This window comes from Hypanus sabinus, chromosome 13 (assembly GCF_030144855.1).
Source record: "Hypanus sabinus isolate sHypSab1 chromosome 13, sHypSab1.hap1, whole genome shotgun sequence".
In the NCBI taxonomy this organism is placed as follows: Eukaryota; Metazoa; Chordata; class Chondrichthyes; order Myliobatiformes; family Dasyatidae; genus Hypanus; species Hypanus sabinus.
The window spans coordinates 17593226-17612823 of record NC_082718.1 but is presented as its reverse complement, the minus strand read 5'-3'; the positions used below and the strand labels follow the sequence as shown (position 1 = coordinate 17612823).

Below are 19598 nucleotides of genomic sequence, written 5' to 3'. Positions count from 1 at the left end.
AAGAACTAAACATACAGCATTGTGGTGAACCTGTGCTGATAGAGATTGGAGATTCAAAAAATACTTTTAAGATTCAAAAACTTCATTGTCATTCCAACCATACATCAGCTCTGCAGGGCAGAATGAGACAGCGTTTCCCAGGGGCAAGTGCAATCATAACATAACAAACGCAAGAAATAGTAAACACAACAATAAATAGTAAAACACAATAGCCACATGTCGGTTAAAATCAAGTTATAAGTGTCTAAAGTAGAGTCAGGTAGAGCAGCTATTTAGCAGTCTTACTGCCTGTGGGAGGAAGTAGTTTAGTAACCTTGTGGTTTTAGTTTTGATGCTTCTGTAACATTTGCCTGATGGCAGAAGAACAGACAGTTCATGGAGAGGGTGTGAGGGGTCTTTAATGATGTACCGTGTCTTCTGGAGGCATCGACTCTGAAAGAGGTCTTGGACAGAAGGTAGGGAGACCCCAATAACCTTCTCTGCTCCCCTAACCACCCTCTGCAAGGCTTTTTTGTTGGCAGCACTGCAGCTGGAGTACCAGGTTGTGATGCAAAAGGTCAGCACAATCTCAACCACGCCTCTGTAGAATGTAGTTAAGATGTTAGTGAGGAGTGATGCTTGTTTAAGTTTCCTCAGAAAGTGCAATCTCTGCTGATTGAGAGATGTTGTTGCCAATCCAAACTATCTGGGGTCCAATTGTACAAGGAGGTATTGAGGCCAAAGTCTCATTGATTAGTTTTGAGGGGGATGATGGTATTGAATGCTGAACTGTAGTTGACAAAGAGCTTCCTGAGATATGCATCTTTGCTGCCCAGATGTTTCAGGGCTGAGAGAAGAGCCAATGGTTTGGCATCTGTTGTGGACATGTTGTGCAGATAGGCAATTTGGAGAAGATCCAACTCATCAGGAGTTGATATGTTTTATCACCAACTTCATCACAGTGGATGTAAGTGCTACTAAATGATAGTCATTGAGGCAGGTTACCACGTTCTTCTTTGGCACATGTATAATCAAAGCCTGCTTGAAGCTGGTGGGTGCCTCAGACTGGCAAAGTGAGAGGTTAAAAATACCAATTAAATTTCCCATTGTCAGTCGAGTATTGGGATGTGATCTAAGTTTTACTGGTACATACACTGCCATGATGGTTATGGTGTGGAACTGTGAGCTCCAATTTATATCAATAAAAGCAGAAACCTCTAAGTTGGTGATTCCAAGCATAGATTGGGCATGTTTTGTAGAATACCTATGCTCTGTCTGTAATGGCCATCCTGATCTTTTGCATGACCCTTGTATAACATTTCAGCGCACATTCCCATTCACACACCCAACTGTTTGTCCTTGGCTTTTTCCACTCACAAACGGAAGCCAAACACAAATACCAGCACCTCCTATTCTGTCTGGGTATTCTCCAATCTAATGGTACAAACAATGAATTTTGGCAATTTTAGATAATCCATACTCCTCATGTTGGTTTTTCTCTCCTGTTTCCCCACCCATCACCCAGTTTCATTCCCCGTCTCTGCCTGGTTTCATCTGCCTACCACCCGTATACACTGCCTTCTGATTCTCCTGTACCTTTCCCCAACTAGTTCCATCTGTCCATCATCCCTCTGTTATCTACTTATCACTTTCCCTATCATCTGTAGCCTCCTGCATTTCCACTTGTCAGCACATTAGAGTTGCTCAGTCGATAGGCTGAAAACTGTTCAGTTATGTCTAAAAACATCAATTGTTTGGCTAATCACTGCTTTCTTCAAAGGTGTATGGATGCTTTGTAAAATACCATAATTGTTCATGGTTTCAAATTGTGTATACGTTTCAGAATTTAGTGCTGGAGATCAAAGACAAAAGATGATGCACGATTTTCTGTTTTGAAAATGTGACTGAATTTGAATAAAGTTTATTAGATGGAGTATTTCTGCTTACATGTCAAAAGACCGCTGCAGTTTGAAAATGTGAGCTCAATCACTTGCTTGATTCTTAAATTTGAACGTGAAAAGCTCGCACTTGTTGGGATTTCACGATATATGATCAATGTAGTGATCCATCACAAAACATCTCCAGTGGCTCAGAATGAGGTTCCTGTGGGGTATGGTGCAGCAAAACAAAAATCCTAAATTGCTTTGAAAAGTTTTGTCGTGCTGGAACATTGGGAAATACCATATTGCTAAAATGCTTCTTTTCCATTTTTTAAATCAAGGAAAACACCCCTTGCTCATGCAGTCTGTATTTAGCTACAACATAAAATTAAATGAAGTCACTGCAAAAGAAAGGGAATTAATGCTTTTAATGTATTGTAGTATATATGCATTGCCAAGAATCAGCAGTGTGAGAGTTAAGAGCCCAGCGTATTTAAGGTTTTGGTCTGACATGTTTTGTGGATAAACAAACTGTGGTCAGTTCATTGATGCATTTGGCTACTTTATTTAAAAAACACATCACTGCAGGATGAAATTACATACTGAACCAATTTGGCTGTGAATTAAATGTTTAGCTCTGAGGAGAATGGCTCATTGTTCTTTTCAAATAAAGTCTGTCAAAGGCTAATTCAAAAATAGAGCACTTGTGTGGAACAATTGTTAGTTAATTTTGCTTTTTAAAAAATTAATTAGTTCTTGATTTGCTTTAATGGTGATTTATTGTGGCAGTGCTACTGAAACTATAGTCCTGCCTATCAGTGAGTGTATCTTTGCCATGGGGCAGCTCGAATATTCTCGGTGAGTTTTTCATTTGGATTCCTTATGCCAGGAAATCCCTCCAAAGGTCACTTATCCTATACTGATTTCTTAAAGGGGAGACATTTAGCTTGGGCGGTGAGCAAAGAGGAGGAGAAAATCTGTTGCATCTTGCATCCACATTGATTGTTTACATTTGATCAAATTGGTTGCTCCAGTTTTGTAAAGAGGAAGGAAATTATGTGGAACCAGATTACCCACATCATACATTTTGAGATGAGACCTTCAGTCAGTTACCTTCTGTAGGTTTCTTTTCCGTGAAGTACTCTGGTTGCATCATCGTATTTCAAACGTAAGAGATAACACCCATAAAATGCTGGAGGAACTCAACAGCCTCGTTGGAGAGGAAGTTGATATCTTAGGAGGAGATTTTTCATCAGGGTTTGTGTGTGTTACTCTTGACTTCCAGCAACTATCTAATGTTTATAAGAGATAACAATTGTTATTGTTGCAATTGTTTCTTCTAGCAGCCCTGATTAAGTAACAATATTTGACAGCTTGACATTTGGCAAGTTGGGTTGGGCAGCTTCACCTGCTGTTATACCTTTTGTGGGCAGAGCTAGTTCCCAGGGAAGCTGGAAAGATCACAGTTTGTTAACATTAAAATTATTTTGTATCAAACTGACAGTGCTTGGCAATTGCTCCACAATATTGGGCCATTGTGTTAAGTCTGATGATTCTGAAACAAAATACTATTTTGGAGTTATTTAGTTTGGGACTGGGACAAAACTTAATTTTTGTGGATTGGATGCAGAGGTTAGGAAAGTGTATATATTGGATAGAGAAAATCTTGATTTTTATAAAGGCCAGACATTTTTAGATTTAAACTAAGGCTTTTTGTTCTATGCAGATTATTGGCAACACAACTAATGACATATTTTGAACATTATTCATTAACCAATTGCAATTGCAGCTGAATGAAATTTTAAAATTGCCAACAGAGACCAAAAGGAGTTAGAGTTAACTTTGAGCATCAGCATGATTAACATGATACTCATCCGTAGGACATTCATTACCCTACTACATTTCAAATAAAGCCAGTAGCTGAGGTTTTGATAAGCTTTTGGCAGAAGTGCTCATTTAAAAGATTAAAATAACGGAAAGGAATCTACTTCACCCACTAAGATAATTTAAAAAAAATTTTTTTTTAATAAATGTCAACAATAAGATTAATAGCAAACAGCTTTATAGGAAATTCAGTAAAATGGTGTCAGGTTTATCCTAGATTAGGAAATGTCTGAGATTGGAGATCCTGGAAGACATACAGAGAGATGTCCTGCTTCCTGCTTGTGTGGAAAAAATAGGTTTGTACAAGTGGGGTCTGGCCCAATATTTTGTTTTTAATGTATTAATCTTTACGATAGTCAAATGTTTAGTCGTTCTAAAGATCTTAGTTTTGAAATGTTAATCTGTAGACACCAATTGTTACTCAAGTAATACAATGTAATAGGCCTTGTGAAACTGAACTCCGACGTATAACTATGATTATTACTATACTGTGTCCAGTAGTGGAAACAAAGAAGACCTTCAGTGTAATACAGGCCCTTCGGCCCACAATGTTGTGCCGAATATGTACTTACTTCAGAAATTACCTAGGATTACCCATAGTCCTCTATTTTTCTAAGCTCCATGTATGACTCTATGATTGCAATATATAAATTTCTGTGCAGTGATTTCATACCAAATATCTTAACACTGGGCAGCAGAGAATCACCTGCTCTTAATAGAACAAAGAACATAGAACAAGTCCATTCTACTTAAACGTGTCCATATTGCTCTTAAGCATATTCATCTGCCTATCTAAGAGATCTTAAATGCCTCCTATCGTATTTTCACACATTATCACCCCTGGCCGCACATTCCAGACACCCACTGCTGTCTTAGAAAAACTTGCCCCTACATCATCTTTGAACTTGTTTCCTCTTACTTTAATGCATGCCTTCAGGTATTAGACTTTTCAACTCTGGGGTGAGATAAGATATGGACTATCTATCTATGCCTCTCAATCTTATAAATTTATTTAAGGAGCTGTAGACTTTGACCCCTAGATCCCTCGGTACATCAACACTCTTAAGGGTGTTGCCATTAATATAAGTGTTGGTCGTTGATGTAGTTCATCCACAGCAGATTTCAAGGTTCGAATCTGGCCAGCTCCTTGCACGCTTTCCATCCGTGCTGGGTTGAGTATTGAATTAGCAACTTGGCCTTGTAAAAAACAGACAAATGCTAAAGAGGCAGCAAGGTTACTGTCAGCTGCACCACAAGGCATGAAGAGGAACAAGCACAGCAACATTAATAGTTCACTGTGGTTCACACTTGTCCAGATTAAACTCCATCTGCTTTTCTTCAGCCACATCTGCAACTGATTTATGTCCTGTTGTATCCTCCGACAATCTTACACACTATCCACAGTGCCGCCAATCTTTGTATCATCACCAAACTAAACTACTCACCCATCCAACCCGTTTAGAGGATCTCTGCAGAAGGCCTCTAGTCACAGACCTCAAGCCAGAGTAAGTCCCATTGACTATTACACTCTGTCTTCTGTGGTCAAGCACTTTCGAATCCAAATAACCAAGTCATCTTGAATCCCATGTACCTCAGTCTTCTGAATAAGCCTGTCATGAGGGCCTCACTAAAATCCATGTGGACAACATTCACAGCTTTACCTTCATCACTCACCTTTGTCACTTCATCCAAAAGTCTGTCAAGTTAGTAAAACAGGACTTGCTTCACACAAAGCCTTGCTGACTGTTCCTAATTAAGCAATGTCCTCCAAATGCACAAAAATCATACCCTTAAGAATCCTCTGCATTAGCTTCCCTATCACTGAAATGACACACATTAGTCTATCCTTACCAGGATTAGCCTGATTTCTCTTCTGAGACAATGGGACAACATTCATTATTTGCCAGTCCTTTCTTTGGTGTGGGCTAAAAATCTGGTCAAGGCCTCAGCCTTGTTATGGCTAATAAATAATAAATGTTGGAAAATCTCATGTTAGCATCTTGCCTGAAACATTAAACCTATTTTCTTATACAAAAGAAATATATATGTAAGCTAAATATAATGCAATAACGTCATCCTGAGAAATTAGTATTAGCTTTCCTTGCATAACAAATCTAATGTTTTAAAGAAAAATAATGCAACATAAAATGCTTTGTTTATTGCAATTTATCAAAAATTAAAGCAGAAAATGTATAATCAATTTAAAATGTTGCTTGCGGATTATTTTGCCTTTTGGTTTTGCTTTTTCAACTTAACTATCTACTTAAGGAAAAACTGTTGTTCTTAAGATGATCTTTCCAGAAAGTGTTTTGTTACAATTGGAAATGAATGCTGGAGAAAGTCTGCTGTACTTTGTCACCTCTAGTACAGCAAGCCCATTTAATTTAATTCTGAGTCTGACTAAAATGAGTCACGTTGTGGCTGAGTATTCTTGCAGACACAGTTCATTCCAATTCATGCTTGAATTTGAGAGCATTTGTGTGCAAAGAAAAACTTGTTGGTATTCTCTTACATTGCTACATTCATTTTATAAACTTTACCCAATAGGGCACCATACAAATATTGATCAAAGCTTTTTCCAAACAGAGAGCCATATAAATATTGATTGAAGCTTTTTCCAAACAGAACCATACAAATATTGAGCGAAGCTTTTTAAATGAGAACCAAACAAATATTGAGCAAAGATTTGCAATGAGATACATAAAATTTGAAAATTGGGACAACTATATCCCTCCAAGAAATGGATGATAATTCTGACTAAAGATCTTTCATTTGAAATCTTGACTCTGCTTCTCTTTCATGGGTGCTGCTTACCTGCTGAATCTTAGGAGAATTTTGTGTTTTATCACATGCTATGCTTATTGTCTTATAGAATCTTGGGAATTCTACAAATATAAATTAATAGTTCAAAGTTCAATTTATTATCAGCGTGCATACATGTCACCACATATAATCTGGAGATTCTTTTCCTGTGGGCATACTTAGCAAATCTATAGAGCAGAAGCTGTAAGCTGTAAACAAACTCTGCAAATGCAGGTAAAAATAAATAGTAATAAATAACAAGCATGAAATAAGAGTCCTTAATGAGTGTTGTTATCCCCTTTTGTTCAAGAGCCTGATGGTTGAGGGTAGGAATTGTTCTTGAGCCTGGTGGTGTGAGTCCTGAAGCTCCTGTACCTTCGACTTGATGGCAGCACCAAGAAAAGCGCTTGGCCTAGGTAGTGAGGATTTCTGATAATGGATGCTGCTTGTCTGCGGCAATGTTTCATGTAGATGTGCTCAGTGGTTGGGAAGGTGTTACCCATGATGTATTGGGCTGAATGCACTACATTTTGTAGGATTTTTCGCTCAAAGCCATGGTATTCCCATATCAGGTTGCAATGCAGCCTGTCAGCACAATTTTCCACCACACATATATAGAAGTATGTCAAGGTATGGAATTTTGCATGTGGTAAGTTGTTTTGTATATAATAAATTGGATATTATTAAGGATTTAAAGAAAAACTGGCAAATGTTCTAATTTGAACACAGATAAATTTGAAGCAGTTGCTACATGTTAGTATTTTTCAGGGAATAGTGTTAAGTTGTCACAAATTATCTGCATTGAGAATAGAATTTTGAATAACTTCATGATAATTTTCCCATGAAAAGATTATTATAAATACGTTTTTATTCTGTGCAGGTAGTGTTACTATTCAGACGGAAGCAGGTGCTATTACAGTAGGTAAGGAACTCCTTCCTTCGTTTCCTCATACTACTTCCAGTTTATTTAACTCTACCATAACTTTTAATAATGACTACATGATACAAAATATTTACTCCAGTGATATGTTCTGTGAAATACCAAACAAATTATTCATCCAAAAATGAACAGCAAAGTCTTTATAAACACAAGAGATTCTACAAATCCTGGAATCCAGAGCAACACACACACAATGCTGGAGGAAATCGGCAGGCTACACAGTGTCTATGAAAGTGAATGAACGGTTAATGTTTCAGGCTGAGACCCTTCTTGAGGACTGGAAAGGAAGAAGGAAGATGCCAGAATGAAAAGATTGGGGTAGGGGAAGAAAGACAGTCTAGAAGGTGATAGGTGAAGCCAGGTGACTGCTAATTAACTTACAAAAATGCTGTCAACAATTTGATAATGGTATTTACAATGGATTTGAGCAGATTGTTGTCTGAAGGGTTGCAGAACAGACTTCAACAAGTTTGTTTGAAACGGCACTCGCAAATTTTATTTATGTTTTGAAAAATGTTCTTCACATCACATGCATTACTAGGCTTTAATAGGAGAGATGAGTAGACAATGGCATAAGGACAACAGAGGAGGTGATAGGCAGGTGAGGAGAAGAGAAGGAGTAAGTTTGGAGCCAGAATCGCCTCCCTCTGGTACCCCTCCTCCTCCCTTTCTCTCATGGTCCACTCTCCTCTCCTGTCAGAGATGAGCATCTTCTTGTTGAATCTATGTTTAGTTATTACATCCTGATTCAACCATGAGGAGATTCCAGCCCGAGATCAGGAACCAGTTATAACAAAATATACCTTTTGCTTCACCCAATCAAAATCCAAACCCTACAAATGTTATTTGTATTCAACAGATCTGTAAATTAATAGCCACATGTATATTGACCATCTGTGCTCACAGACCTAAAACACTTTACAGCAGAGATGACTTGTTTTGGAAACAAACCTATGGCTCCTTTCATGTCTTTAAAACATAATAGCTCACCCTGCCAGTTCAGATACAGAAACCAGGTCTGTCTTGTTTAATAGAAGAGGACATTTGTTCAACATACCAAGCGGCATAAAAATAATACTCCCAACAAGAGACTAGGAACTGCAGTTTACAGCTTCCGGGTTGAAACAGTTCTTTATGCCAAGCTGTGCATAAAAGGGCTGGGCTGCCTTCTCCCTTCCTCTTGCTCCTTATCTGATTGTTGTATGGTTGGCAGCGTTAGCTGTCCCTTACGGCAAAGTGTGTGTTACACAAATTGTAAAGCTTGGCACTTTCTCTGCTGGATATTGCAGGGACAATCAGAGCAGTTAGCACAGTAGAAATATTGTTCCAGCACACTTGTGGTTTTCTTCATCGTTTGCTGTGTGGCAGCATAGCTTTTGTAGATGCAAAGCAGATGTGTGTCTGGTATATCATCAGGAGACAGCATGTAACCCTTTGACGTGCCATGATGGCACAAATGTAAATAATGCACATATTGCAATTGTATGAAGTCAGCATGCCTGCTGCTAGGATATTAGACAATGAAATGTAACTCACTGTCTATGTTGCATATCAGTGGAGTGGCATTCCTTTGAGTTGTAATGCAGCAAGTAGCAAAATTTTTTCGAAACATAGAAAACCTACAGCACAATACAAGCTCTTCAGCCCACAACGTTGTGCCAAACATGCCCCTACCTTAGAAATTACTAGTCTTACATATAGCCCTCTATTTTACTAAGCTCCATGTACCTATCTAAAAGTCTCTTAAAAGACCCTATCATATCCGCCTCCACAACCATTGCCGGCAGCCCGTTCCACGCCCTCACCACTCTCTGAGTAAAAAACTTACCCCTGACATCTCCTCTGTACCTACTCCCCAGCACCTTAAACCTGTGTCCTCTTGTGGCAACCATTTCAGCCCTGGGAAAAAGCCTCTGACTATCCACACGATCAATGACTCTCATCATCTCATATACCTCTGTCAGGTCATCTCTCATCCTCCGTCGCTCCAAGGAGAAAAGGCTGAGTTCACTCAACCTATTCTCATAAGGCATGCTCCCCAATCCAGGCAACATCCTTGTAAATCTCCTCTGCACCCTTTCTATGGCTTCCATGTCCTTCCTGTAGTAAGGCAACCAGAACTGAGCACAGTACTCCAAGTGAGTTCTGACCAGGGTCCTATATAGCTGCAACATTACCTCTCGGCTCCTAATTTCAGTTCCATGATTGATGAAGGCTAATACACCGTACGCCTTCTTAACCACAGAGTCAACCTGCACAGTTGCTTTGAGTGTGCTGTGGACTTGGACCCCAAGATCCCTCTGATCCTCCACACTGCCAAGAGTCTTACCATTAATAATATATTCTGCCATCATATTTGACCTACCAAAATGAACCACTTCACATTTATGAAGAAATCTGCAGATGCTAGAAATTCAAGCAACACACACATAAAATGCTGGTGGAACGCAGCAGGCCAGGCAGCATCTATCGGGAGAAGTGCTGTCGGCGTTTTGGGCCAAGACCCTTTGTCAGGACTGACTGAAAGGAAAGAAAGTAAGAGATTTGAATGTAGGAGGGGGAGGGGAAAATGCGAAATGATAGGAGAAGACCGGAGGGGGTGGGGTGAAGCTGGGAGCCAGAAAGGTGATTGGCAAAAGGGATACAGAGCTAGAGAAGGGAAAGGATCATGGGATGGGAGGCCTAGGGAGAAAGAAAGGGGGAGGGGAGCTCCAGAGGGAGATGGAGAACAAGCAGAGTGATGGGCAGAGAGAGAAAGAAAAAAAGGGAGGGGTTAAAAAAAACTAAATATTATCAGGAATGGGGTAAGAAGGGGAGGAGGGGCATTAACAGAAGTTAGAGAAGTCGATGTTCATACCATCAGGTTGGAGGCTACCCAGCCGGTATATAAGGTGGTGTTCCTCCAACCTGAGTGTCACAATGATCTGGGTTGAACTCCATCTGCCACTTCTCAGCCCAGTTTTGCATCCTATCAATGTCCCGCTGTAAACTCTTGACAGCCCTCCACATTATCTACAACACTTCCAAACTTTGTGTCATCAGCAAACTTACTAATCCATCCCTCCACTTACTCATCCAGGTCATTTATAAAAATCATGAAGAGTAAGGGTCCCAGAACAGATCTGAGGCACTCTACTGGTGACCGACCTCCATGAAGAATATGACCTGTCTACAACCACTCTTTTCCTTCTGTGGGCAAGCCAGTTCTGGATCCAGAAAGGAATGTCCCCTTGGATCCATGCCTCTCTACTTTCTCAAAAAGCCTTGCATGGGGTATCTTATCAAATGCCTTGCAGAAATCCATATACACTACATCTACTGCTCTTCCTTCATCAATGTGTTTAGTCACATCCTCAAAAAATTCAATCAGGCTCGTAAGGTATGACCTGCCTTTGACAAAGCCATGCTGACTACTAATCATATTATACCTCCAAATGTTCATAAATCCTGCCTCTCAAGATCTTCTCCATCAACTAACCAACCACTGAAATAAGACTCACTAGTCTATAATTTCCTGGGCTATCTCTACTCTCTTTCTTGAGTAAAGGAACAATATCCGCAACCCTCCCATCCTCTGGAACCTCTCCCATCCCCATTGATGATGCAAAGATAATCAACAGAGGCTCAGCAATCTCCTCCCTCACCTCCCACAGTAGCCTGGGGTTCATCTCATCCAGTCCTTGCGACTTATCCAACTTGATGCATTCCAAAAGCTCCAGCACATGCTCTTTCTCAATATCTACATGCTCAAGCTTTTCAGTCTGCTGCAAGTCATCACTACAATCACCAAGATCCTTTTTGATAGTGAATACTGAAATAACGTATTCATTAAGTACCTCTGCTATTTCCTTCAGTTCCATACACACTTTCCCACTGTCACATTTGATAGGTCCTTTTCTTTCGCACCTTACCCTTTTGCTCTTCACATACTTGTAGGGTGCCTTGGGGTTTTCCTTAATTCTGCTCGCCAAGGTCTTCTCATGGCCCCTTCTGGCTCTCCTAATTTCCTTCTTAAGCTCCTACCTATTAGCCTTATAATCTTCTAGATCTCTAACATTACCTAACTCTCTGAACTTCCTGTAAGTTTTTCTTTTCTTCTTGACTAGATTTATTACAGCCTTTGTACACCACAGTTCCTGTACCCTACCATAACTTCCCTGTCTCATTGGAATGTACGTATACAGAACTGCACACAAATATCCCCTGAATAATTGCCGCATTTCTTCCGTACTGTTCCCTGAGAACATCTGTTTCCATTTTAAGTCTCCAATTTCCTGCCTAATAGTGTCATTATTCCCCTTACATCATATAACCATATAACAATTGCAGCATGGAAACAGTCCATCTCGGCCCTTCTAGTCCGTGCCGAACGCTTACTCTCACCTAGTCCCACCGACCTGCACTCGGCCCATAACTCTCCATTCCTTTCCTGTCTATATACCTATTCAATTTTACTTTAAATTACAATATCGAACCTGCCTCTACCACTTCTACTGGAAGCTCGTTCCACACAGCTACCACTCTCTGAGTAAAGAAGTTCCCCCTCATGTTACCCCTAAACTTTTGCCCCCAACTCTCAACTCATGTCCTCTTGTTTGAATCTCCCCTACTCTCAATGAAAAAAAGCCTATCCACGTCAACTCTATCTATCCCCCTCATAATTTTAAATACCCCCCAATCAAGTACCCTCCCCACCCCCAACCTTCTACACTCCAAAGAATAAAGACCTAACTTTTTCAGCCTTTCTCTGTAACTTAGGTGCTGAAACCCAGGTAACATTCTAATAAATCTTCTCTGTACTCTCTCTATTTTGTTGATATCTTTCCTATAATTCGGTGACCAGAACTGTACACACTACTCCAAATTTGGCCTTACCAATGTCTTGTACAATTTTAACATTACATCCCAACTCCTATACTCAATGCTCTGATTTATAAATGCCAACATACCAAAAGCTTTCTTCACAACCCTATCCACATGAGATTCCAGCTTCAGGGAACTATGGACCATTATTCCTAGATCACTCTGTTCTACTGCATTTTTCTATGCCCTACCATTTACTATGTATGTCCTATTTTGATTAGTCCTACCAAAATGTAACACCTCACACTTATCAGCATTAAACTCCATCTGCCATCATTCAGCCCACTCTTCTAACTGGCCTAAATCTCTCTGTAAGCCTTGAAAACCTACTTCATGATCCACAACACCACCTATCTTAGTATCATCTGCATACTTACTAATCTAATTTACCACCCCATCATCCAGATCATTAATGTATATGACAAACAACATTGGACCCAGTACAGATCCCTGAGACACACCACTAGTCACCGGCCTCCAACCTGACAAACAGTTATCCAGCACTACTCTCTGGCATCTCCCATCCAGCCACTGTTGAATCCATCTTACTACTTCAGTATTAATTCCTAACGATTGAACCTTCCTAACTAACCTTCCATGTGGAACCCTGTCAAAGGCCTTACTGGTCCATGTAGACAACATCCACTGCTTTACCCTCATCAACTTTCCTAGTAACCTCTTCAAAAAATTCAATGATTTGTCAAACATGACCTTCCATGTACAAATCCATCTTGACTGTTCCTAATCAGACCCAGTCTATCCAGATAATTATATATACCATCTCTAAGAATACTTTCCATTAATTTACCCACCACTGACATCAAACTTACAGACCTATAATTGCTAGGTTTACTCTTAGAACCCTTTTTAAACAATGAGCAATATGCCAATCCTCCGGCACTATCCCCATTTCTAATGACATTTGAAATATTTCTGTCAGAGTCCCTGCTATTTCTACACTAACTTCCCTCAAGGTCCTAGAGAATATCCTGTCAGGACCCAGAGACTTATCCACTTTTATATTCCTTAAAAGCGCCAGGACTTCCTCTTCTTTAATCATCATAACTTCCCTACTTGTTTCCCTTACCTTACAGAAGTCAATATCCTTCTCCTTAGTGAATACCAAAGAAAATAAATTGTTCAAAATCTCCCCCCATCTCTTTTGGCTCCACACATAGCTGTCCACTCTGATTCTCTAAGGGACCAATTTTATCCCTCACTATCTTTTTGTTATTAATAGAACTGTAGAAACCCTTTGGATGTATTTTCACCTTGCCAATGCAACCTCGTATCTTCTTTTAGCTTTTCTAATTTCTTTCTTAAGATTCTTTTTACATTCTTTATATTCCTTGAGCACCTCATTTACTCCATGCTGCCTATATTTATTGTAGATATCTCTCTTTTTCCGAACCAATTTTCCAATATCCCTTGAAAACCATGGCTCTCTCAAACTTTTAACCTTTCCTTTCAACCTAACAGGTACATAAAGATTCTGTACCCTCAAAATTCCACCTTTAAATGACCTCCATTTCTCTATTACATCCTTCCCATTAAACAAATTGCCCCAATCCACTCCTTCTAAATCCTTTCGCATCTCCTCAAAGTTAGCCTTTCTCCAATCAAAAATCTCAACCCTGGGTCCAGTCCTATCTTCTCCATAGTTATATTGAAACTAATGGCATTGTGATCACTGGACCCGAAATGCTCCCCAACACATGCCTCCATCACCTGACCTATCTCATTCCCTAACAGGGGATCCAACACTGCCCCTTCTCTAATTGGTACCTCTATCTATTGCTGCAAAAAACTATTCTGCACACATATTACAAACTCCAAACCATTCAGCCCTTTTACAGTATGGGCTTCCCAGTCTATGTGTGGAAAAATAAAACCTCCCACAATCACAACCTTGTGCTTACTACAAATATCTGCTATCTCCTTATAAATTTGCTCCTCTAATTCTCACTCCCCATTAGGTGGTCTATAATACACTCCTATAAGTGTTACTACACCTTTCCTATTCCTCAATTCCACCCAAATCGCCTCCCTAGATGAGCCCTCTAATCTATCCTGCTAGAGCATCACTTTAATATTTTCTCTGACAAGCAATGCAACACCTCCCCCTCTTTCCCCTCCGATTTTATCACATCTGAAGCAACGAAATCCAGGAATATTTAGTTGCCAATCACACCCCTCCTGCAACCATGTTTCACTAATAGCTGCAACATCATATTTCCAGGCATCAATCCATGCTCTAAGCTCATCCACCTTTCTTACAATGCTCCTAATATTAAAATAAATGCATTTAAGAAATTCTCCACCTCTTACTCTCTGTTTATCACTAATAGTGCAAACAACTATACTATCTTCTTTTTCTTCCTTCTCCCACACATCTGTTCCTACACTCTGGTTCCCCTCCACCCTTGTATCTAGTTTAAATCCACTGGAGCTTCTCTAGCAAACCTACCTGCAAGAATATTTGTCCCCCTCCTGTTCAGATGTAAACCGTCCAGCTGGAACAGGTCCCACCTTCCCTGGAAAACTGCCCAATTATCTATAAATCTGAAGCCCTCCCTCCTGCACCATGTCTTCACCCACATTTTGATCTGTGCTGTCTTACTATTTCTAAGCCCACCTGCACGTGGCACTGGTAGCAATCCTGAGATTGCTATCCTGGAGGTCCTGTCCTTTAACTTGGCGCCTAACTCCCTAAACTCACCTTTCAGGACCTCCTCACTCTTCCTACCCACGTCATTGATCCCTACATGGAGCACGACATCCAGCTGCTCACCCTCCCTCTTGAGAATACTGAGAACTCAATCCGAGACATCGTGGACCCTGGCACCAAGGAGGCAACAGACCATTCGGGATTCTCGATCTCTTCCACAGAACCTCTTATCTGTCCCCTAACTGTCACATCCCCTATCACTACTGCTCTCCTCTTTTCCCTCCTTCCCTTCTGAGCTGAAGGTCCAGTCTCGGTGCCAGAGGCGCAACCACTGCAACTTGTCCCTGGTAAGTCGTCCCCACCAACAGTGTCCAAAATGGTATACTTATTATTGGTAGGAACAGCCACAGGGGTGCTCTGCTCATTCTGTCTGTTCCCTTTCCATGTCCTGACTCTTAAGGGTAACTATCTCCCTGTAACTCCTGTCTATTTCTACCTCTGTCTCCCGAATGATCTGAATTTCATCCAGCTCCAGCTCCAGTTCCCTAACACGGTTTGTCAGGAGCTGCAGTTGGGTGCACCTTTTACAGGTGTAATCATCAGGGACAATTGTGCTCGCCCTGACTTCCCACATACTGCATACGGAGCACTCGACTGCCCTAACTGCTGCCTCCATTACCTACTCCTAAGCTAATTAGATTAATTAAAGGAGCTTACCCAACCTTACCTGATTGAGAGCAAGCTTGTCCTCAGCTTCGCTCACCAAAGCCTTCCTACTCTGTCTCCCTCTACTCCATCGCCCGCTCCATTAATCTGTTTGCTTTTTAAACTCTCCCGCTGATTTCAGAGGCCGACTTTCACGCGCTTGCGCAGTCGTGCCCCATTCAAACTGCCGAACATCAATTAAATGCTTTCGTAACTTGTCTATTCCTATCTCTTTCCAATGCTTTTGTAAAGGAGACAGAATTCTGATCATTATCTCCAAAATGCTCTCCCACTGAGAGATCTGACACCTGACCAGGTTCATTTCCCAATACCAGATCAAGTACAGCCTCTCCCCTTGTAGGCTTATCTACATATTGTGTCAAGAAACCTTCCTGAACACACCTAACAAACTCCACCCATCTAAACCTTTTGCTCTAGGGAGATGCCAGTCGATATTTGGGAAGTTAATATCTCCCATCATGACAACTCTTATTATTACACCTTTCCAGTATCTGTTTCCCTATCTGCTCCTCGATATCCCTGTTACTATTGGGCGGCCTATAAAAAACACCTAGTAAAGTTATTAACCCCTTCCTGTTCCTAACCTCCACCCACAGAGACTCCGTAGACAATTCCTAGATGGCATCCTCATTTTCTGCAGCCGTGACTATCTCTGATCAATAGTGCCATGCACCCACCTCTTCTGCCTCCCTCCCTGTCCTTTCTGAAACATTTAAAACCCAGTACTTGAAGTAACCATTCCTGTCCCTGAGCCATCCAAGTCTCTGTAATGGCCACCACAGCATCTCTCCAAGTAGTGATCCACACTCTAAGCTCATCCGCTTTGTTCACAACACTCCTTGCATTAAAATAGACACATCTCAAACCTTCAGTCTGAGCGCGTCCACTCTCTATTACCTGCCTATCCTCCCTCTCGCGTTGTCTACTTTTTGAGGCAAAAGTATCTTGAGCAATGATCACAGGTGAGATTTAAACAGGAAAGTTGCTTCTTGAGTATCTTGAACTGAAATGGCCTCCAACGAAAAGCTTGGCATCTTATTCCCTTCTTTTTCTTCCTTCCTTGTTCCAATCTGTCTCCTCTCTCATTCTCCTTCTAAAATTGTTTTTCTAGCAATGCTTACATGCCTAGGAGCACCAGAATTATATAGATCCCCTGAAGTCATTAAAAATGTAGCACCATCTGTGATGTCAGTCTCTGTAGACTCTTATAGTTTGAACCAACTGTGGAATGCAGAAAATGCTCATAGATTAATATCGTAGGCAAGAGGAAATCAATAATTAACAAGTAATTTGTGCCCTTTTTAAAATAATGCTGTTGGGAAGGGCTGATCCTTTCTGTTGTTACATATGTGTTTGGGCATGCCAAGTTAAGATTCAAAATAGGGAATAGTTTCAAAAACATAATTTCAGGGAGCTGTATCCCCACAGAAAATTATAGCAGTACTAATTCATTCTTTTTTCCTATATCTGCCCCATATTATCTTCATTGTGTGGTATGAAACATCTGCAGGCTAGAGATTTTTTCATAGCCCTCATCTGACTTAAAATGATGCATTGTGCAGCATTCGATGTGTAAATCTTACTGTTTTCCACGTTACTTTGCACTTCCTGTCTCCTGGGACAATGTACTCCAAGTGCATTCACAAACTCCAACTGGCATTCCACTTCTGTTAGGGAAGCTCAAGTATTAGAAATAACCTCATAAAGCCATTATTTGCACATGCTTTTGGTCCAAATAAAATGAAATGACAACTGAAGTATTAATTGTTTACCCATAGATTCATCTGATGGCAATCTAAAGGCTACCACACAACATGGAGACTTGGATGTTTACATTAGCCAGCTGGGAACTGTGACTCTCCTAACACAAGAAGGTGAGATGCTGCAAAGATATGAAAAGCGCACCTTTAATTTGATCTATCTAGAATCTGGAACATATATAAAAACCAATGGAATTTTCCTTTAGTCATAAAGTGCCTGCCAGAATTTTTTATTGGCAAGTGAGTAATCCGATCTCATTAGACAGGAGAAGGAGCTGTGATGTTTATGCTTCTGTGCTAAAATTCCTAATGAGTACTCTGGATTTTATTTGAACCTTCCAACTAGATGACTGAACTTCTTAATGTGCTGTTTTGATGTTCTCGCCTCACCAATTGTGGCTACTTTATAAAAGGGAGCGAAGATGGACAGAGTTTGCAAGTGTTTGGAGAATTGAGTTTGAATATGAGCAATAAATTTTGCTGGTCATGTACATTTAAAGTTGCCTATTAGACAATTTCCCCTACTCTAAAGAAAATAGTGAAGTTACTTACCTGGCATGCTGGACTTTACAAGTGCTTGTTAAGCAAAAATGCCAAATAACCCAATATAAGACTTGTAACTCCCTCAGTGAGGCCCTGGCCATTTCCATTTCCCCTGAAATGCCAGTTAATGCTATTTAGTACAGGCAGTCCCCAGGTTACAAATGAGATCCATTCCTAAATCTGTCTTTAAGTCGAATTTGTAGCTAAGTCGGAACAGGTACATACGGTTCTTATTTAGCGTCGTTAGTCAAATGTTTGTCTTAGTATATAGTATATATTTTACCTTAATGATACTGCGAAGTGCCCTCGGATTTAGGGAGTGATACACAAGCAAAAGCTTGAGCTTGAAATCACCAGATGTGTTACCCCCAAGCAATAATGTTAGCCTATCCTTCAATGCCTTATGCCGTGGTCCACTTTTTCCCTCTTTCGAAATGTAGATCCTTACAGGCATTTTTTTCCTAAATAAGCCAGTCTCGTCTACATTAAGTATTTGGTCTGGCAAATAACCTTCCTCCTCAATAATTCTTTTCAACATTTCAGGAAAATCTCTCGCAGCACTTACATCAGCACTCACGGCTCCACCTTACACTTTAATACTATGTAAATTTGCCCTCACTTTGAAACGATCGAACCCCTACTTGCAAAAAATTCTTCATCCACAATCACCTTCGCTTTCTGCACATGCACCTTTTAAATCATTGAAAAGGCTTCAAGCCTTTTCTCCCACTAAAGTAAGGCTAATAGACATATTATGCTGATTTTGATCATCTAACCAAATTATCAATAGCCTTTCTATTCCAATAATTAAACCACTGCATTGCTTAGTAATAATTATAGCTTTCATTGGGGCAGGGCCTTTCACATTCTCCATTATTCTCACTTTATCCATTATCCTTTTAAATTGTTCCGATCGTTGGCCAACTGCAGCCTAACGCTTTTCCAATGACTGATGGCTTTCACCGTGCAATGTTTTTATGAGCATCACAAAGTTGTGCATGAATTCATTATTGCGAACCATTGTATTTAACTAAAATTTTTAATATAATAGGCTTTATGGCAGTCCATTCATAAGTATGAGTGTCCGTAAGTCGGACATTCTTAACCTGGGGACTTATTGTAATGTAAAAGTGTTATTGCTAGTCTATCATAAAAATTAAACCTGATTTCCTTGAGATACAAGTTATTTCTTAGATTTGCTGTCGAGAATGGCAATTAGCAAGCGAGAATCTGGCATGAAATGCAAAGATTCATGTCTTTTCCATTGGTCATAAATTCCTTGCAGGAGTTGTTCACTGGCAATTAAGTAATTTGATCTCATAGGACAGGATATAAGGGTCATGGTGTTTTTGCATGTGTGCTAGAATTCCCACTGAGCATGCCCCCAAGTGAAAAGCCAGCAACACTCTTCTTAAGTGGAGTAGCATCTGTTCTACACCACTTCTCCATTCATTCAAATTTGAAGAATGGAAAAGCACTAAAGCAGAATTTCTGAATTTATTTTAAAATCATTTTTTGGGTATGCAGATACAACTGGCAAGGCTGCATTATTG

The 19598-nt window shown here is 40.2% G+C and overlaps 1 protein-coding gene across 1 annotated transcript in view; it reads left to right on the top strand.

Annotated features, from left to right (window-relative positions):
- The window catches only part of fam185a (family with sequence similarity 185 member A), a 74038-nt gene that overhangs the window by 37977 nt on the left and 16463 nt on the right, over positions 1 to 19598 (top strand). The window contains exons 5-6 of the mRNA XM_059987211.1: positions 7426 to 7467; positions 17521 to 17616. Coding sequence (XP_059843194.1) covers positions 7426 to 7467; positions 17521 to 17616 — 138 coding nt within the window. The remainder of the gene's footprint in view (positions 1 to 7425; positions 7468 to 17520; positions 17617 to 19598) is intronic.